At 40.0% G+C, this 22,154-nt stretch overlaps 1 protein-coding gene across 1 annotated transcript; it reads left to right on the top strand.

Annotated features, from left to right (window-relative positions):
• The first annotated feature begins 8,914 nt into the window (after window positions 1-8,914).
• Window positions 8,915-20,954, top strand: LOC140319342 (gap junction alpha-8 protein-like). The gene is given in 8 exon segments (XM_072396942.1): window positions 8,915-10,167; window positions 14,327-14,333; window positions 16,923-16,926; window positions 17,710-17,847; window positions 19,001-19,312; window positions 19,837-19,951; window positions 20,049-20,079; window positions 20,821-20,954. Coding segments are annotated over 8 exon segments (1,944 nt in total). The 5' UTR covers window positions 8,915-8,917; the 3' UTR covers window positions 20,908-20,954.
• The last annotated feature ends 1,200 nt before the right edge of the window (window positions 20,955-22,154 follow it).

Genomic DNA, 22,154 nt, shown 5'->3' with positions numbered 1-22,154 from the left:
GCTGATCACTATAGAACATCTGGCAGTGTGTCTGAGAGTGAACTTCAGATAAATACAGCGCAGAGTGAACATGGATCCATTCTTGCTTCGGGCAACACGTAGACATAAATGAGTTTGGAAGCAGAGTGCAGCTCCTAATCGGATCCCATGTGAAAGCTACCTCACTTTATTTGTCACTGCGATGTGTCCCTCAACATGGCACCGAGTGACGTACACAACAAACACATTCAAGATTTTATCAATACCCGTATACAAAGTGTTAATTGACAGGTAATAAGTAATTAAAGCATGGTCGTGTGCAAACTGTGCTTGCGTTATCACCTTAATGCAAAAGATGTTACTGCGAGTACAGACACCAGAGCGAACAGTCCTGGTACAGGCAAAGTTCAGAGCCAAAATAAGTAAGTTAAGTCTGATAGATTAACAAATCAAAATAAATATAGATGAAAAATTAACATTTTTTTGTTTAACTTAACGTACATGTCTATTCATTGATAAGGTCGTCAACCAAAACTGATTTGAATTGAAAAACTTTACTTGTTCATTCAAATATTGCTATTTGATAAAAATTTTAAATCGCATCCAACCACTACAATTCACAAGTTTAGGTACATAAGTTACTATGTAATCAGGTTTATAAAAATAGGACCGGAAACAGTTTTATTCTTAAGTTATGATAAGACTTCGGCTATTACTTATAAGAAACTTACATAACAATTTAGATTGCAGCCTGCAGCAAACAAAATGACGTGGGGATGATCATTTAGAACCATACAAAGGAATACTGAATTCACAACACCTACACAGAGAGGCTTTAGGTAGACGTAGAGCAGCTGAGGAAATGAGCCTCCCACAAAATGTAGCTAACCTCACCCTTAGGGACAGCGTAGGAAGCTCAGGCATCAGGAGAGGCTTTGAGTGGAGATGCTGTTCCTCCTCATTAGAAAGAGAGTGTTGAAGGAGTTTGAGGATGTTCCACTGAGGAGAGGCCACAGAGCAGCCCCAAGACCTGCTGAAGAGATTACATCTTTGAGCTGGCTTAGAAAGTCTCTTAAAGAGGTGGCTGAGGAGATGGAGGTCTGGGCATCTCTGATCAGACTGTATTGAAATTCAATTGAAAGTAAGTATGAAAAGTAAAATGTTTTTGCTCTTATACATATAAGTTGATATCAAATGTTTTTCATTTTCTAAAGAGAACAATTTCTTGTTCCTAAGCTAAGGCGTGCAATGAATGACCACTTAGTCAATAAGGAAATTATTATGTCTATTTTCATCTTTACACCCCGGATTTTTCATGTTGACATGAAATAAATAAATTGTTAAAATCCCTGCTTTTACTCTATTGTAATAAACATAACACATAATTGGAAATCTGGAGTTTAGAAGTGCTAAAATAGATTTTATCAGTGGATGCATAAACTGCAGTAAAAACGTTATCATCTGAGAGAAAGACAGAATAGAGCAAATAAAAACTATGTAAGATGCTGAATTTTGACAGGCGGGGAAAACATTGGACACTTCAACCCTTTGGTTTCCAATTTTTGGACTGTTCAAGCCTGTCAAAGTACTACTGGTGTTTCTGAAAATGACTCTTTAGTGTGAAGGGGTGTTAGAACCTGTTTAGGGCCCCTCAGATTGTGGCCTCATAACTCAAAGACTTATCGCATTAGAAACACTCCGGACCAAACGGACACAGAGGTCCCTTTAACAAGCGAGTCCTGTCACAGACACAGGGGGGTGGTGTGCGCTGGTGTTGTAACAGGACATGGAAGGGGAAACCTTAAGGACAAATGCAGGTAGTGAGTCCAAACAGTCCAGTCTTCTCACCATTTAAACACACAGCTGTCTTTTGTAATCTTACCGGCAATCAATCTGTATTTGACTCTCCGGCAAACTGTCACACAATAACCGGTGAAAAATATTTACCGAGGAACAAACTTAAATTATTAAGCACCGCTTTTCCCTCAAAATGACGCATTTTCACTTTCTTTGCGCTCAAAATCTTAAGTGTGTGTGTTTGTTTGCCAGTTCCTGTAGTAAAGTGCGTTTAACAGGCCTGATTATGCTCTTCCAGGCTCTAAATGACCCTGTCCCATGGGGCTGTCGTCTGTGTGAGCTGTTGAGCACATGAAGGACAGTGGATTGGTCCAAATTCAACAAATCTGACCTCCCAAACACAATGGCGGCAAGAAGTTAGCCCTCAGAAACACAATACTGTGGCTGGGGACCAGATGTGACACATGTTGCAGGCCGCGTGGGTACATGTGTGTATGTGTATTCGCATAGTTTATGTGAGAGTGCCTGTGCATACTGCATAAGCATGAATTTCAACTCAGCAAAGCTTGGCAAACATTTCAGCTTTAATTTATGAACACTGGCTCATGCTCCTCGACTGCAGCTTTTATCAATCTTCTCACCAGTTTCCTTTGGCTTATGAAGCGATTAGCTACAGTGTCACCAGAGTTTATGCAGTGAACATTTGATGTGTCTAACCATTGCGGGGAGGGGATAAAAAACAACATCTTGCTTTGCAAAGGATATGAGAAACTGCTTTTAGAGAACGTTCACAGGCCGTTGGTTATATATTGGTGTTTTGAAGTCACTTAACTTCATTCAGAACAATAGAAGTTGCCTCACACAGTTAGCTCATGACAATAAAAAGGCGAAAAGAAAAAAAATCACTGACAAGGAGAAAAATAAAGCCACCTCGGCACAGGGTCACCAAAACACAAAGAGAAGCGTTGGAACTCACAAATATGGACACAAATATGTATTGACGTATGTTTGCACACTAAACAAACAAGTGTTTGGAAACAAGAGCATCCCTGTCTTTAAGCGTAAGCCTCACGCATTGAGGTCTTGATGTTTTTGCTATGTCATGGGACACAGCACTGCCCCTGGGTCATGATGTATCTGTGAAGGTCATCGCTGATACCATCCATCTCTTTAAACCCACAGTGAATGCTCCCTGTGTGGATGTCACAGGCAATCACGAGTGAAGTTTATCAAAAAGAGGGAACAGGAAAAGACAGAAATTAACGTTAATGCTTTCCTTTAAAATGCTGCATTTTAAGAATATACTAACTACATTTAATTGCAAACTGGTGGAATATTATTGGACTATTATATACTTTATATAATTCATGATAAACCACAAGTAAATGCAGGAGGCTGACCACAGTTATTTTGATATAGAAACTGATAAACAGTAAATTGAACTGATTTGAATTTTGCAAGGCTCTTTTGTTGTGAAATTACTACTTTTTCCTTTGCTGTGTATTACAATAAATCAATTATTTTCATTGGATGACAGTCCTGCACTGCCAGAATGCCACTTTAGCACCATCTTACACGAGCTCTTGCCTTGAGTGGGCAGTTAAGGTTTGAAACTTTATTTACATTACATTTAGATTCATTTTCTTTGACGTAGTAGAGTTTTAACTTGATTTGTGGATGAAATTGGTGTGAATTGATTGAACACTGTTTGCATAAGCGAAAGTGCTGTTACAAAATTGGACTTTGCAAACCCTCTCTTGGGCAGATAATGTCCCCAATCAGCTTCAGTAAATTAATCATATCAGTTTCTCCTGTGTGTAACACACAAGGACCGCTGAGTCTTAATTTTTAGCTGCCTTTAATAAAACACTGAGCTCTTTAACTGTCTATTCTCGTAAACCCTTATAGAATAGAAGTCCAACTTGGAGAGACTTTCTTTAAGAGAATGGGGCTCAGGGAAACAATTAGAAAAGATTCAATCACACAGATTTTTGCCTTTTCATTTGGTTTGGTGATTGTAATTTTACATGTCAACTTCACCTCGCTTACCCATTCCTTCAACTTGAAAGTAACTTTGAAACCTCTTTTTGTAAATGTGCTCTATACATACAGTTTGTCTCCTTGCTTGCAGTGTAGAACACTTTCTTCTGCACTGCAGTCCTTGTTGATGGTTAACTCTCACACACGACGACAGATCAACTGATAGCTGCAACACGGACATGATCTCTCATGAGGTCAAACTAGAAGCGCAGTGGCCTGACAAGAGAACACCTTCTGATTCAGGGTGGATCAAGGAATATGTTTAGAGTATGACTTTTTGCATGCTTGCTGTATTCTTTATAAATGAGAAAAAAAGGTGTTTCAAACACCCAAAAGTACTCCTCCTGAAAGTGTTTTTCCTCAGGGAGTGGTAGGAGATGTTCATTGTGTAAAAGGTAACAAGGAGGCCAAATCAAACGAAGACCTTGCCAACATGTGTTCAAATCACATAATGCATATTGTTTAATGAAATAGATGTCCTAAATTACATAACATTGATAAGGTTGTTACAAAACTAAGATTTCAGCCACTTCCTGTCTCTAAAAGGCCCTGCGAGCAGGAAGCACGTGGCACCATCGCGCCATAGGCAGATCACCGTACGATATGTTTGTTAGCGTGTTAGCATTCTGATTAAGAGCCAGTTGGTGCCCTGCTTCGGAGTTCTAATCTAGCCTCACGCCTCAATGCATGTGCTCAATAGAGTCCGCACCCTGCATCATGACATCATGTCTTTGTGTGAAATCCCAATGCCATTCACGGGCCCACTGTGGGGCTTAGCATGCAAGCGTCCACTATACCAACACACAGCTCTTTAAAGGGAGTCCCCTGGTCCCCCAGCTCAGTGGATACACCCTGATGCCTCCATAGAGCTCTGAACATGCCTTCACCCTTCTCACAAAACGGGCTGAGCCCATGTGCCACCCTGGGCCCTCAGGAGAGCGAACCTTTGGGTTTTTTTGTTGGGGAAATTTCAGTCTGAGAAGATGCTGCTCTAGAGCATGTATATGGAGTCGAGCTGTGTCTCAGCAGTCAGCTAACATTCACACTGGCATTCCTGGATGCCATGAAAGTCTGACAGAAACTGTAGCAGATGATCTGTGGACATTTAAAAGAGCCAGATAGTGCCAAAACTTGTTTTAAGGTTGCTTAATTTATTTGTGAAAGACTTTGGGATCAGTGAAGCTAAATCCGGAGGCCAGATCTGCCACCAAGCAATAGATCACAGAGCAGACACCAACAGGTGGACATTCAACATCACCATCCCAGTGATGTCACCTAAGATTGTGAACACTATTGGTTGAGGGACCGGGAGGGTTGACTGTAACATGTGCAGAGTGGAGAGACATCCATAAAAGGAGTGATGACTTCTATTGTTGAACAATTACTGTTGCGACTTGATACAGTGTTCTTCAAGCACGACGTCACCTCCATTTTAATCTGAAATGTCATTAAAGTACACAAAAAAATTAGATAGTGTTTATAACATTTTTGAATCCTTTTGTTTTAAAACTGAAAAAGACTACCGGTATTTTCGGTTGAAAAGGCTAAATTCTGTATGAGGAAACAAAACCTACTTAGCATTATTTCAACATTTCAGTTTATAGAAACGGCATAAATATGCTTATTTTGAAGCGTTATGTGTCTGTTTTTGAAACAGCAATCATGTTTTAGGCAAAAAGGTTTTTCTTTTCAGAAAACTTCACTGCTCAGACGGGTTTACTGGCTCCTGGGAATATACAACAGTGTTGGAACCTGAGAATTTGACTGTGCAGAGGGAAATGAGCTGAGTAAATGTAAATAAACTTCAAATGCTTTTCACTGCCATGCAATTGTTCTGGTGCTTCCTTTAATTTGATGCATCAGTGACTTGCCAGTGGAGCAAGTTTTCAACAGTTTAGATAAAAGACAAACAAACAAAGCTTTCCTTGAATAAACTTTTACACGGCCAGAGTGGGGTTTATATTAAATGTATTAACTGTTGGCACAAATAAAATCACATTGTTCACACACAGCGGTTTTTTCATCATAACCGTTTGGATCTGGATTTCTGCACAGTGTGATATATCAAGAACATCCTGCTTCCATTGTGCTCGTATAGAAACACATGGATATGGGAAAGCACATCTTTTGGTTTCAAACATCAATAAAGCCAGATTTCTTGTAAAGAAACATGTGCAACAATGGTTTAAATCCATTTACCTAATGTCACTGCAGCTTACGTTTATCAGAGGTTCACCAGTGAAATATCTTTTAAGCAAATTCTATTTCAATATGAATATATATTTGTTAATCATTTCTCTCTCTTTTTTAAAAAAAATAAAATAAATCTCATATCTAGTGATCTGTTTACACTGTGTCAGGAATAGTAGGTTAAGGCTGCTGCCTTGTCTTAATGATGACCGGTTTTGTGTTTGGCATCTATTGGACATATCTACAACATCAGTGAAAAAGTGGAAAACAAAATACAGGCAGGAAACAAAAAAAAGTATGAAGTGCAAGGCCTCATCAGCAAATATGTACACTAGCTTACAACCAATTAACCACCCTATTCCCACATAAGCTCATTCAAACATTTTCCAGACTTTAAGCCAGGGCGCTGACTGGGTAAAGTTAAAGAAAGCGGTCAAGCCTGCCTGATACCGTATTTTGACATCATTTTTGTCTACACATGCAGATCAACTCCCATCACACTAATTTCGGTGGGAATTTTCTTTTGTCACCCATGTGAGTGTGCTCCTCGTGCTTTTTCCGCTCTGAAGTTATTTCAAGCCAAACGTGCGCTATTGCGTGTTTAATTTAGCTGACAAACTAACTACTTGTTTAACAGTTAGCCTAATAAGAGTCTACATGTTCAAATGAAACAGAATAAGAGACACAAAATTGAATGGATGTCTAGCATAGACTCTCTCATGTTGCAGAGAAATAAATGCACTAACCTACATTAAAAACAAAGGGTTAACGTCCTAAACGGACATAATTAAAAGTGTATCAAAAAGATTTGAACACGCGGCCTCTCCGCATATTGTCTATGAAAAATTCAAGGCAGCTGGAGTGGGAGAAATCAAATTGTCCAAACTTTCTTTTTCACTTTTGTTGTGTTTTTTAATTTTTTTTATTATTATTTCATTATTCATGCTTTCTCAAGTGAAAAACACATCTTTTATTCTTTAATTCAGCACACAGCTTTTATCTAGGATTGGAAAAGTGTTTTCACTATACCAGTTAACTAAAGACTATCGCCGGGTCGCTGTTTTTAGACAGAGGAAACAGAATTCTTTGAGCTCTGCAGTAGCCATCCCTCTGTTCAAACATCTCTGGAATAATTTAGAGATCAAACATTCCTGCTGAATGTTTTTCTTCCCTGAGCTGGGAAAGTTTGACTAACGTCTCTATCTCTGACTTTTTGTGTCTTGTCACTCACATTGTTCACATTCCAGCGAAGTGACACAGGTATGATTACACACAAACATAAGTACATAGAGGTAGATAAACTGCTTTGTGACAAACTTACATGTCACAACATAGCTCATTTTCATACAAAAAGTTATCATTCGCATTTAGTGGTAATAGAGATTTTTTGTGCCTAATTGATGCAAATTATTTCGTTTAAGGTGAGATAGACGGATTTACTCTGATTTATTTGGTAAAACAAAATAAAAGTTTTGTCTGAAACTTGTTTATTTAGGCGTAGATTCAAAGGTCTAAAAATATCATAAAAGTATGGGAGGCTATTGTCTAGGATTATTCATGTTATTCATGATCAAATGTTATTTTGTTTATTATAAAGCCTATACAGTTGAATCAAAGTTGCATGCCCAACACAGCAATAGAAAGGTAATTAATTTCAGATTATTAAAGGAGAAAGTATTTGCAATCATATCCACAGACAATACTTTACGAGAAATGTATACTTTTGTTGTATGCTTTACAGATCGTTAGATTTAAGCTGCAGTAATACCGCCTACTCAGGAAAGTAGAAACGACAAAGTCCAGCGTTGCAGCATGAGGCCTTCTTCCCTGTCTGAGCAGACAGTTTGCCACTGAGCTGCCTCTCTAATGTTGGGCATGTCAGTACAGCTGCAGGCTTGTCACATTTTCAGCTCCTGCGTTTATATACACTGCATAAACATGCAATGAAGTTGCATGCAAGGAGCTTGAATGTTCTGCTGTGGACCCGGTGCCCCGGCTGTACGGTGTCCATGTTGATATGGGAGCTTGAGGCCTGCTCCCATACATCCCAGCTCTGGCTTTGTGATCCTATTGTCTCCTGCGTCACCACACGTCGCCCGGCAAATAAAGGCCGTCTGGCTCCAAGCTTAAATATTGCAGCAAACTAAAAACCAACCATCAGAGCAGATTCATTCACATCTGCTCAGTGGGGCGACAAGGACAGGGCTTTAGGTGGGAAAGAGGACAGAAAAAAAGTTCACTTTTCCCTGCCGGGTGCCAAGAGAACGGGACAGGACTCAACTCCGCTGGAGCCGCAGCTGTGGCAAGTTGCCCATTTGATTACATTTATCCTATATCTTACAATACAGAAGAGGGTACTTAATGTTGTTTATTGACCACTATTTATTGGTTTAAACTGTCGATGTGGTCTGTAATGCTTTTGAGTGCAAAAGACAGCAGAATAATTTTCTGGTGTTCACTTTTGTTGATAAATATGGCTAACAGTGAAAAAAGTAGCTATCATATATATATATATATATATATATATATATATAGAGAGAGAGAGAGAGAGAGAGAAGATATATACATACATATATTTAAAACAGCTACAAGTTTTCATTTGATCGCATAATTTCTTGTTTTCTAAATGTTTTTTATATAATGGGAACAAAATGGACTCAGTCATGGAAAGTTTTTTTTAAGCTCTTTAGAAAGCTCATGTTCGACAAACATGTGCAGATGCATCCAATTGCGACTATAATTCTGATTTTCAAGACTTTTGGAGTTTGACTTTTTCTCTGCTGCAAAGCTTACTTTTCACGCTCTCTTTTCCCCTCCCCGTCGGTCCTGCCCTCTGCACCCTCCCTGTCTGACTGCACCCTTCGTGTCCCTCCCTACCCCACCCTTCATTCTGCAGTGCTACGGACCGATCATGGGTGACTGGAGCTTTCTGGGTAATATTTTAGAGGAAGTTAACGAGCACTCTACGGTGATCGGCCGGGTGTGGCTCACGGTGCTCTTCATCTTCCGTATTCTCATCCTGGGAACAGCAGCAGAATTTGTGTGGGGTGACGAGCAATCTGACTATGTCTGCAACACGCAGCAGCCTGGATGTGAGAATGTGTGCTATGACGAGGCCTTCCCCATCTCCCACATTCGCTTGTGGGTGCTGCAGATCATCTTTGTGTCCACACCATCTCTAGTGTACGTGGGTCATGCTGTGCACCATGTCCACATGGAGGAAAAACGTAAAGAGCGCGAGGATGCAGAACTTAGCCGGCAACAGGAACTGAGTGAGGAGCGTCTCCCTCTGGCTCCTGACCAGGGAAGTGTCCGCACCACAAAGGAGACCAGCACCAAAGGAAGCAAGAAGTTCAGGCTAGAAGGCACTTTGCTGAGGACCTACATCTGCCACATCATCTTCAAGACACTGTTTGAAGTGGGTTTTGTGGTGGGCCAGTACTTCCTGTATGGCTTTCGCATCCTGCCACTTTATAAATGCAGCCGCTGGCCCTGCCCCAACACGGTGGACTGCTTTGTGTCTCGCCCAACAGAGAAGACCGTCTTCATCATCTTCATGTTGGCAGTGGCCTGTGTGTCACTCTTTCTCAACTTTGTGGAGATCAGCCACTTGGGCCTGAAGAAAATTCGCTTTGTCTTTCGTAAGCCAGCCCCAGCTCCAGCTCCAGCCCAAGGCGAAGGGTCAGCCACCCTGCCACAAGGGAAGTGCCTGCACGCCTTAGCAGTTCCTTCTCTGCAGAGAGCAAAGGGCTACAGGTTGCTGGAAGAGGAGAAAGCCCCCCCTGTAACTCACCTGTATCCTCTGGCTGAGGTTGGCATGGAGGCTGGCAGAGGGGCCCCACCATTCCAGGGGCTGGAGGAGAAGGCGGAGGAGGTTCTGCCCATGGAGGACATCTCTAAGGTGTATGATGAGACTCTGCCCTCCTATGCCCAGACCACTGAGACAGGGGGGGTGACATTACACGAGGAAGAGGCTGAGGAAGTGCAGCCACCAGAGGTGGAAGCAGAGAGGGTGGAGGAAGCTGTGGATGAGGATGTGGAGGTAGAGGAAGCTGTGAACGGGGAGGGAGTAACTCCAACTGAGGCAGAGATGGAGGCCACAGATACGATAGAAGACAACAGACCGCTGAGCCGAATGAGCAAAGCCAGCAGCAGGGCAAGGTCAGACGATCTCACTGTATGAAGCTATGAGAGAAAGCACATGCACACCTGCACACACAAAATGTTCGACACAAGAGAGCGCACACACACACACACACACACACACACCTAACTCAAGACAATGCACACTCTCGAACAGGCAGGTCAAAAAGCAGATGAAAAACAAAATCAACAGGGACAAGTGAAAAGCTCAAAGACAGACTTCCAACAAGAGATAAAAATAAAACAAAAAAAGATCTGAGTGTTTGTGATAAAAATAAAACATCATAAAAAGTAGAGGTTAAAGAGGGGGGAGGTAGCTTTTTTTTATCAAGCGTGTTCTTGTATTTAAAAACATTATGGAAAGGACACATGCAAGGGAGGGAGGGGGGTGTTTATACCTGATGAAAATCCATGTTCAATTTTTAGACATCTTTTCTATTGAAAGAGTTATAATCATATACAATGGAGGAACACACATTTTTACATGAGGTTTGAGTAGATAGGGAAAAGAGAGTTGTACTTGTGTGTCTGCAAATCAGTAACTTCTCCGTAGTTAGGCACTGATTTTAATTCCCATTCAGACACTTACATAGTGCAAGTGCAGTGTCTAGCTGTAAGCCCTGTGGGTGAAAGGGCTCTTGCATAGAAAACACAGCACTGCCAGCACATTTTACAGGTATACATTTCTTAGAAAACAGGAAGAAAAGCCCATTTTCAGGTTGAGATGAGCGTACCTCTTTTGCACATTCAGAAGTCTCAATTCTGCTAGGCCTTTAACCCTCATAACACCTCATCTATGCATCATTTACACAGGATTCCTTTCGATTGAGGAAAGATGTGCATCAGTTTCAGAGCATTTGTCTCCATTTCATGTTTATATACTAGGTGGCACAGCCAGATCTGAGCTAGTGAGGGGATAAAAAGAACAAAAAAGAAGACCACATGTTGAATGTCTTTTTCAATGTGATTCCACATCTTTTCAATTTAGATCTGCTTATGTTATGTAGCCTTTAAGAAATCTGTGTGCTGTGATATCAGCTGTCCATGGAAGAGAGCAGGGTTCTTTTAGCCCTATCAGAGAATGAACTATAGTAGTGACCTCAGGCCAAATCCTCTCTTTTCGCACTGTACAAACAGGCGTCCGGACGATAAAGATCGTGCACCATCAGCACAAAGTATTGTTGGCAGCGAGACAATAAAAGAAACCACGCTCATCAATGAAAACAAGCATCCTTGACCTGGGTGCGAAAAAAAAAAAATCTTTCGACTTGATTTTATGCGACCAGATCCCCACCCCACAACAAAAATCAACAGTTGTGACATGCAAACAAATTCAGAGAAACAAGCATCCAGGGGATCAGCTCACTGTACACAACGCCCTGTTTCATGTCCATAATGTGCAGAGCTGCTGCTTTTATTTTACTACCTTGAGGAAACACAAGATCTTTAAATGTGATTGGGCTGATTAAATTTCACGAACCCAACAAAGTAAAGACAGCCCATGCAGCCTTATCATTATTTTAAGATGAAGTGCTTTTAGGTTTTCCTTGGGTTTATTACAAATCGACACATTCTCTGGCTTTGTGCAGTCAAACTGTATGATTTCCTGTGCCTTATCTGTAAATGTACAGTCTCCAAATGTCAATGTTTGTAGAAAGAGGTTACAATGCTCTCAGACCCATGTGAACTTGGTGTTTTGCCCCCTTTATTTTCATTTTTTTTTCTTTGATAGTTTTGTTTCAGTATGTAAACCCTGTGCACACACAAACCATAAAACACTGCAATAAAGCTGAGGTGATTATTTGTAAGAATGATGCAAAAAATGGCATGTTTGTGGACTCGAGCACACATACACTATGCAGATTTATGCTCAAACATGTGCCTTTACATCAGACACTCCTCACAGCATTGATTTTGGGGGTATGATCAAACGGCTCGGGAGAAACTCAGCGAGGGGAGGCGACTTTGACCCCACTGTGACCCCCATAATCTCCTCACCTCCTGTGATCCCATGCAGCGACTCATTACAGCATGCAACGATATTATGATCAAAGAATGATGCTGGTTCTTTTGTATATCAATATGACTGGTAATGTATGTTTTTTTTGTATTTTAAGACTGTTGCATTGCCTGTATGTTTGTAAGAAGACATTATTAATATTTGGAGAAAAAATCCTTTTTACTAACTTGTAGTCTTCTTTGCTGATAGATGTGTGGAAGTATCTTCTTTTGGAATGTGAAACAACGCAATAAAAAGTCACACGTGGTCAAGAAGTGTGGTGTTGGGTTTTCTCTGCACAAACACACACTTGGACACATCAACACATTTGGTTCGTAATGCTCTCGCTTTCGATGGCTGGAGATTATTCCCCAAAGAAAAAATATTGGATTTGGTTTATTTGTTGTTGTTTTTTTCAGCAAAAGATGAACGCGGAGAAATCCCAAAAGTAAGAATTAAAGAATTATTTATTGGGTTACAATCCGGTTTACAAAGGATAGGACAGATTTAAAAACAAAATGAATTCAAGCACATATAGAAGCCCCTAAAAATGTTAAATGCCTCTAATTTTGCTTGAGATGGGTTTACAATTTAATTTGTATTTATGAGAAACAAGCACACAAAAAAGAGGTCAAACCATTTGACTGAATGTTCTGGCTTAAACAAGTGGCTTATTAAAGTTTGGATTCCTTATGAATCAGTTAAAATGACTGCTTTTAATGTATGAATGATGACACAGCCGAGTTAATTATTTAACTTAAGACATTTGTGCGCAATAAAAAGTTTCTATAGTTAGTTCAGCAAGTTAAAATACTTCTAAGAGGAACACTTCTACCATCTAAGGGAAAAACACAACATCAGCATGGGGTAAATCTTTTAATCAGTGCATACGCTTCAAAGTAAATTGCACACTTCAACTTAAAGACAGCATACCAGACCTCACTGATCCTCGGATTAATTAATGAAAAGCTCCTCCTCCTGAGTCACTGATATCACCATGAAGCCTCACCAGTTGATTTCCCAGATTAAAAGCACGGCAGTAAAATTCTTGTGCTGTTGCACTGTGAGACCACCCGAGGGCGCTACAGGAGAGCGCATAGAATTATGAAGTGGCGCCCATTGTGTCGAAGAAAGGGAGAAGTTACAACGCACAATTCCCTGAAAATAGCTGTTTTACTAAGTGTGAGATATAACTCAATGGTATGAAATTAAGTTTTTGAATATGCAAAGGCAGCAGAATGAAGTCAAATGTACACTGATTTACAAAAAGTAAAAAAGAATCGTGAAATAAATACTAATGTTTACTTTAGATGTTTTCAGGCCGCTAATGTGGAATATATTGAAACTGAGGTCATTATGAAATGATGATTGATTTCTTTGATTCTTCTAAAACTCTGACACTTCAAAAAATAAAAAAATAACGACTGTCACAGCATTGCATTCCAAGGTGGAGATTTACAGCTAAGATTCTAATTGGAAGCCTGCAGAGAAAATATTACTCAGGCCTTCCCCTCCTTTCTCCACAATTCTGTATTCCCTTCATCCAGTTCAGGGTCACAAGGCGTCGGAGCCCATCCCAACCATCTGGGGAGAGGCGGGGAACACCATGGACAGCCTGCCAGTCCATTTCAGGGCCAACACGGAGACAAACGAGACAAACATATTCACAAGAAGGTTTAGACTCTGTTTAGACTCACTAAATAAGCAAACATGCTTGCTTTTGGATGGTGGGAGGAAATCGTAATACCAAGAGAACCCATGCATGCATGAGGAAACATCACACCACCCATTCAGCCCCTGTTTTTTGAATTTCATCCTATTTTGCACAGTTTGGAGAAGTACATAAGTAGAAGAAGCAAAATAACATACAGAAGTAAATAATGTATTCAACAAAATATATGGCAAAGGCTTTGATAAAACGATATGCCTCAGGTCAGTTCTACCCTGCATGCGCTGTTACCAAACAAACTGTAATCTCTAGGGTAAACTGTACCGAACAAATGCAATGCTCTCGGTTCCAAATGTTAAAAAAGCTCACATGTGGATTTTTGTGGAAAATGATTTGAGAGTAATATTTTTGATATTTGATAATACTTTAGTAATTGTCTTGTAAAGTTTTGTCGAGGGAAACATCGAATAAACAAATTAATAAAACTCAGCTGACGCACTGTTAGAAAGCTGGAAGGTGTAGCAGAGAGAGAGAGAGAGGGAGAGAGAGAGCGGTATGCCCCTTGTTTGAAGTCTGACCATAACTGAGCTGAGGTTGGCACATAAGGAGTAGGTGTGCTCAGTAGTAACAGAGGGAACCATTTTAGGTCAACAAACTGGATGGAAAACTGGATGGAACCTATCAGTTAAATATTCAGGGTGCAGAAACATGCATCACCTGTTGCTGACAAGCATAACAATCCCCCTTTTTCTTTTGTGTAAATCTATAACATAAAAAAAAGTAACACAAAAAAACAATTTAAATAGTTGGCCTTTTAAAATGACTGAGTGATCAATACATCAGTACGGACATCTGCAATATTTCATTGTCGAATCTGCTGAATTAGATTCAGTTCCATTCATTTATTTTTATAGAGTCACCAATTCACAACTGAAGCCATCTTGGTGCACCAAGTGTCCTGAAACTTAACATTTCCTTCATCAATGAAAGAAAGCATCACCCAGAACAGATCTGAGCAAAGGGGTTTAGTCCATCTTCACCCTGAAAAAGCTCAAGCGTTTCATCCTAAACAGTAGCTGTCCTTAATGAAACCAGAACTCCTCCTTCCTTCTCTATCATGCTGGCACTTGACTCAACATAATGCTTTGTGCTCAGCAGTTACACTTAGTCAGATGCCTGCAATGAAAGAGAGAACAGAGAGGAAACAGAACAAACTTAAGTAGTCAGATAAATGTTGGTGAGTGAGGACATGAAGGCAAGTCAATTGTTACATTACAGTGGTGACTTTCATCCAACCAAATGAAGCCCTTAAAAGATACTACACCAACAGTCAAAGCAAGCATCAGGAAAAAAAGTGATCATAACATTTTCCTGGCCCCACATCTACAGTATATTTACAGTATGGGTGTGACTTGAGAATGCGTAGCGGCAAAGAAAACAACTGTCTGGTGCAGGATTGACGTGGCAAAAATGTACAGCATGAGGCTCTTGCTTGAAGCGCTGGGATTGTTTGGAGTTGTAAGTTATTTCAGGTGGCTTAAAATTATTTAGAAAAAACCTTACTGGAAAGTAAGTATGTTGAAATTCACTGATCAACGTTTCGGCCGTAAGGCCCTCCCCAAGCATCAGTGCTGCATGAGAAGAGTAAAGAAGTTGCTCTTGACACATCTCCTGTCTGAAAAGCAATTAGATTTGGATTTCCTGTCAGGAAACCTTGTAATTCTCTAATCTGATAGCGCTCTGACTACTGTTGACAGCAGCCAAGCCACATACTACTAATGATCACTACATACAGAAATATATCTTTAAATATAACAGCATCTTTAATAATCTTCTGAAAGAGGGCATTAAATGTTGTCTAATCAAACCCAATTTCTCAACAAGAAGAATTTACAGTAAACGCAGGGATGTGGACTAATTCTGGTAACTATCTGAATTTACAGTTCTTTAGAATGTAGAATATGTAATGATTGTTTTCAAAGTGTGCTCTTCAACTGGGTTACATGTAGCCAGAAATTTAGATGAGCACAATGCATCTGCGTCAGATGTGCTCTGGTTATATTTACAGCTGTTTAGGTGATATATGAATTATTTGATGTGGGATTTAATAACTTGGACTTAGAGTGAAGGTGTATACATATGCAGTTCTGTGTAAAAGTCTTGAGCGGCCCCTCATCACTTTATATTTTGCTTCCAAGCAGCCAGACTTGCTTGTAATCTTTTAAAGTGGTCTTGAAACATAGATCTCCAGGCTTTCTGAAGATCTTTCAACATTTTTCTTGACACTGACCATTTTCAGAACAACGTGTTGTTTTGGTTGATTGAGCCATCTAACACTGACCTATAAATCATTAAAGCATAAAAAAGACACCTAACTCAAGGGATGAATCAGTGTTGAGTCTATTGATAACAGACAATTTAGCAAAGAACCACCTTTAGATTGTATCTTGAGGCACTTTGTTTCTAGAAGTCTGTAATAAAAACACATAATTTGTTCCAACTATTTAGTTTTAAATCACTTAACACATTTTGACAGACAGACAAAATAGTACTTTTGCTCCCACAGGGTGGCTCCCAAAGAGCAATTAGCAAAAAACTTGACATGTCTTGGCATGGTGTGCAGTGTTTCTGAAAAATGTAGGAAACTAGACGAGTGGAAGACAAAATAAGTGTAAGGTATGAAAACTGCCTACAGCAGATGAACAGTATCCGATAGTGATGTTCTTGTGAAAGAACTGGACTGAAAACCAGTGGCAACGAGTCTTATGGGGGGATGAATCCTCCACAGAACCCAGACCTCAACTTTAGAACAGAACAAAAGGCAGCCAACATCCAAAGAAGAGCTTTGGGATGTCCTTCAGGAAGCCTGAAGAACTATTCTTAAGGACTACTTGAAGAAATGACATGAATACGAGATCACTAGATCATAGCTACAAAGTTGAAATGGGTGCTGAGTGCATTCTACAGAGTACAACTTTTACAACAAGAAAGGTTCTCCTTTCTCCTGATACTCGAACCATTTGAGCAGACTTTGTGACTCCAGTTCCTCCCACCGTATCCTAACAATGAACCCTTTTACAGAATCAGATTGATGGCCAGGCCTAGCCAAGTCACACCAGCACCAGCACATAAACTTTATTTACATACTTGCTCGTTTGAACAGTAGCTGACCTACACACACTAGAACAATACCACCATTGGGAAAATGCAAAGAGGAAAAACTAGCCTGTTCGCTTATTGCACCACGATGCAAGTTCTTATCTAAAATTCAACAACAAACAACTCATTTAGCTTTTTTTTTAACAAAATGGTGTGGGGATAATCTGGCAAACTGCCAGTCACAGTCACAAGGTGCACTTCCCATTTATGTCATTTCACCAGTACACTGAGCCGAATCCAGAGAGTAACCTGTCAGCAGATGGATTTTCAAACAAGTACAAAGAAAATGAACATTCAGATTTTCTCACTCTGGAGGTGGTATGAGTGGAACATTACTTCACAGAGTGCTCTATAAATACGGCAGTAAACTGACACTGTGAACATCTTCTGCAGCCACAAAAAAGTGCCTCACATCAACAGATCAACAAGATTCTCACTTCCTGTGTGAAAAGAATTTCTGTGGTATGTGTGGGCTCTGGTCAAGTTTAATCTTCTAACTACGCACCTTTGTCAGTTGGAGATGGTGTGAGTTAAGTGCCACTTTTCTTTACTATATAAAATTAGCGTGTGTCCTCCTGCCTCAGTAACTCCACAAGTGCAGTTTAGAGACTTAGAACAAGAGGAGACCAAACTGCTACTGTCACTCAGTCCAGGTAAGGAAGTGGGCTGCTTTTACCATGCTGTATCTAGGTTAAGTCTTCAAAACGTTGAATGTCAGTGAAGCTTTAAAAAGCATAAATACCGTCTACAAAATGTCTACAGCTCAAATTGAAATGATCTTTGTTTCTAGGCGGGATGGTGCACTTCTTTAGATATTTGGGCATCAACAGCACTGTGATATGCTGCATCTTCTACATTTTTTGGCCATCAGGTAGTGTTCATTTGCTCTGACGAGTTAGTTTGGTAAGAATGTTCTCATGGCTTTACTCTGAAGTTTAAGTCTGAGACATATATTTTAGGCAACCTGGATGCCTTTCTTTGTATTTTTTTTCCTGAAGAGTATCTTAACTTTAGACTGACTCAGACTTGCCGTTTCCTGCTTTGCCTTGTATGTCTATAACTTAAGCCATTAATCATGTGTACAAAAGGTAAAATGCTTTTTTTTTCCCTAAATCATAGGTTTTGGGTATGTTTGCAGGGTTTGCATTATGCTAGGGCTTTATTTTAATATGATCTTTCTCTACTCTATGTCTACTCTAATTATCAGGGTGGAGCTTTGTTCCTGCTGGAAGTGAATAATTAGTGCTTAAAATCCCAGTAAATGCATGCACATGGCATAGAATAAAGGTGAGGGAGAGACGGATATTAAGCTTTGTGTACAAGATCAACAACAGATGTTGACTGGAACAAGGCATTCACTGCCTTGAGCAGACACATTTAGAAAGAATAGAAACACTTTAGATAATACGGGTGAAGTAGCAAAAACAAGACGTGTGGGGTTGCTGGGTGGCCAGTAAACCTACTAATAAAACAGGCTGTATTGTTTTATGTGCTTTCCTGCTACAGGGAGCAGAGAAGAGTTTACTTGTCAAACAAGTAACTGAAATCCATGATCAAAAGCAAAAAGACCAGAAAGTGACGTGTGCCCTCACTGTAGTTTATCAAAACCATGGCATGTTCCATATTGAGAACAATTGCGTTATTGTCTGAGGCAAACTCAGTGGTATCATCAATCAAACAAGTCAAATAAAGGGACAGTGCCAATAAGGGTAGATAGAGCTTCCCAGTACAGATCGGTTTGTTTGAGTAGTGGGATCTGTCATTACTTAATCAGCCAGTCTTGTGTAGACTCGGTAAACATTCATGTCTCACTGAGTTATTAACAAAGCCAGAGAACAGATGGCTCGTTTGTTCACCTCAGGGTTTATCTTTGTGTCCTGTGTGCTTTGTCTATGGCCTCTGAATCTGCGTTTCGCTGTGGCTGCCTTTTGAGCCTGCTTCCTGAACTAAACAAGTTTATCAAATGAAAGCGTGAAAGCCTAAAATGAAGCCTCTCATATAACCATTTTTGTTTTGTTTTCCAGAGGCAAATATAATCTCAAAGATGACGGGCAGCACGGTCACTCTGTCCTGTAACAACGAATCGAACAGCTCGCTCAGTCAAGTGACGTGGAAAATGAATGGAGAAAACCTGTTTGCCTTCAGACCGCAAATTAATACTAGTATATACAGCTTTGAAAAAGCTCTCAGCCTACATTTAGAAAAGCCAAATTTAAAGAGCAACCTCTATGAAGTCATTATAAAGAGGGCCAAGAAGGACCATGCAGGAAACTACTCATGTGAGACGACCACACAGACGGGAGTCCATCAAAAGAATTGGGAGCTTGTATTAACAGGTGTGCAAAATCCTTAAATCCCACAAAGCACATTTTCTGTGGGAACAGGACGGAGTAGCGGTATACAGGGGATCAAAGTACATGGGTTATTAAAGACGGCAAACGCTTACTATGTTACAGTAGCTATCACGCACTTACACAAATGCACACAACAGATTAAACAGAGTAACTTTCTTTAAGGCTTCAACAGAAACAGAGTTGAGCCTTAACTCAACTGCGGTTTAACTGACAATGCTACATCTGCACCCTGTAAAACCGAAATTTTGAGGACGCATTCTATTTCGGTGTAGATAACTCTCCTCACTGGCACTCAGTTTTCTCAAGGATGAAGCTTGTCAAGTTTCAGGCTCAGATATAGGAGTTTGAGAGACCACAGGAAACACGAGCATTGCCTCCGCTTCCTTTGTGAAAGGGAACTTATTTTGCACACGGAGATGCTTGTGTTTATAATGACAGAGTCCAAATTTCTGTTAGACACATTTAGTCTGAAAAATGTAATGCTCTTTATTTTCCCCCCTCCACAGAAGACGCAGCAAACTTTGATCAACTGATCGCTGTAGCAGTTGCTGTTCCTTCCGTTTGTTTTATGACCTTTGTATCAGTTTTCATCATTCTGAGATGCGTCCGCAAACAACCAGAGTAAGTTTGATTTGCCTCCAGAGATTTTCTTTTTTTTTTTTAAAAACATGATTCTGTGCTTGACACTCATTAACAAGAAGCTTGTCCTCTTTTACAGAAATAGGAGTCAATCTGCTCCTGCTGAAATGGTAAATAGAACAACTACGCAGTTAACTGCGCTTCACATTTGTTGTGTTAGAAGTGTTACAAGGCAGATGTTTTCTCTGTTCACGCTATAGCTAATGTAGGTGAATTAGAACTAGAACTACAGGAAAACCTTTTGAGAAATGAAATCCACATCCGACTGTGAAAGTGGAGCACTGTCCTACTGTAAGGCTACGCCTAAATAAACATCAATGGAAAAGAGAGAGTAGAAGAGCTGTCAACACAAGAAAATTCAGCTTAGAACTCAGTTTAAAATAGTCCCCTGGACTCAGGGTTATTCAGTGTTCTTAGAAAAAAAAATGGCTACAGGATATGATGTGAGCTCAACGTCTCCTACTATTTAGCAACAAGATGGAAAAAAAAATCAAACTGTGGGCAGGTGATGCAGTTGATAGATGGGGGAATATTTAATTTGATAACATCCCATTCTGAAGGCAAATATCACACAAGGTGCAAAAGGGTCTGGAGGAGAAAAGAGAAATGAGTTTACAACAAGATAATTAAACACCCCTCAAAATCCACAAAGTTCAATAGGTGACGGTTTTGCCAGCGCCCTAAAAACCCCCAGAGAGATTAGTACGACATCATGGAAGCTGGAAATACCAAACAGGAAATGTTTCTTCCTTATCTTCAACTTATCGGTGAATAATCTGTACACACCGGGTGGCTGAGACTGATATCAAGTTTTTCTTTTCTTTTTCTCCGTTTTCTTTTCTTTTCAACAGCAACAGCAAACTGAACAAGTCTATGAAAACTGCCTGGAAATTCAGCGACAAGCTCTGGCGTACGGTCACAAACACAGCACCCGATGATTCCCAGGTTTAAACCGCTTTCTCAATAAATGTACAGTATCTTACCAGAGGCCACGCTTTAGGACATTGTTTGGATGATGAATACACAATTTGCACTCAGACAGGAAAGGAGTTGCACTGAACCATAATGAGCTACCGGCAGATGTTGGGCGTGTAAATTAGAAGGACATTTTCTGTACTATGAAACTAAACTTACCTTACAATAACCCAAACATGTTTCCACAGAAAAGGACATTGTGAACTAGAAACCCATGAGTGTAGATTTAAACTCTTGTGAAGGAATGCATCTAAACAGTGAGAAGTCTGAGAACTAAGAGGTGAAGCAGCTTAGGTATGTTATCAAGTGCAAATAATACAGATAATCACCATGACTTAGACTGATTTGAGCTCTTGTTTGCAGGCCCACTGGTCAAGGAAGCAAACATCCCTGAAAGGGCTCATTCTAAATATTATTCTATATTTAGACACAGATAAATGTTCAGTAAAGAGAAGGGGATAGATACATAAACTAGGTAGTGAGAGTACAGACATAAAAGTCACTAAAAATAAAAAGGTTCTTTAATACTGCAGTTTTTTGACTGAAATGACTCACAGCAGACAAGTTATTAAAGGAAAATGTGTGAAGGTGTCCCTGCTATTAATTTCCAGTACTAATCTGTACAGATTATTTCTGGTTAAACCAAGCTAATGCAAATCAAGTTAACATGTCAACTTCTTTCATTACACCACCTTCACAGAAACAGTCAGGTTTCCGGTTCTGTGTTTAAAACTAGCTGAGCTGTGATAGGTGCGACTTCCTCCCCCCCCCCCCCCCGCTACCCACTTGTAACGGTGATAAGCCATTTGGTCTGTTCACCCATGATATCACGCTGTCAATCAGCAGGCAAGGGCAATAGGTGCTAGACATTAAGAATACGTGCATGCACCGAGGCGTTTTCTTTCATTTCAGCTTTACTTTAAAGGCTTAAAGAGCACAACACGGGTAACAAAGTAACAATCCAAAATGCAAAAAATGCAAACGTTGAAGAGTAAGACATTAAGCAATCATGCACTTTTAAGTGAAAATAATAAAAAGGAAAAAAAAAACAACAACACAGAAACTATTCAAACTATTGAAATTGAATGACACAAAAGAAAAACACAAAGATCTTTTTTTTTTTTTTTCAACATTATAACAATTTCTAAACGGCAGATAACTAACGGAAGCAAAAACTTTGACATGACCTGGACTGTACAGACAGCAAATG

The sequence above is a fragment of the Leuresthes tenuis genome, unplaced genomic scaffold (assembly GCF_036924035.1).
Source record: "Leuresthes tenuis unplaced genomic scaffold, fLeuTen1.0.hap1 SCAF_12, whole genome shotgun sequence".
NCBI classification, from domain to species: domain Eukaryota; kingdom Metazoa; phylum Chordata; class Actinopteri; order Atheriniformes; family Atherinopsidae; genus Leuresthes; species Leuresthes tenuis.
This window is presented reverse-complemented; position numbering and strand designations above follow the sequence as displayed.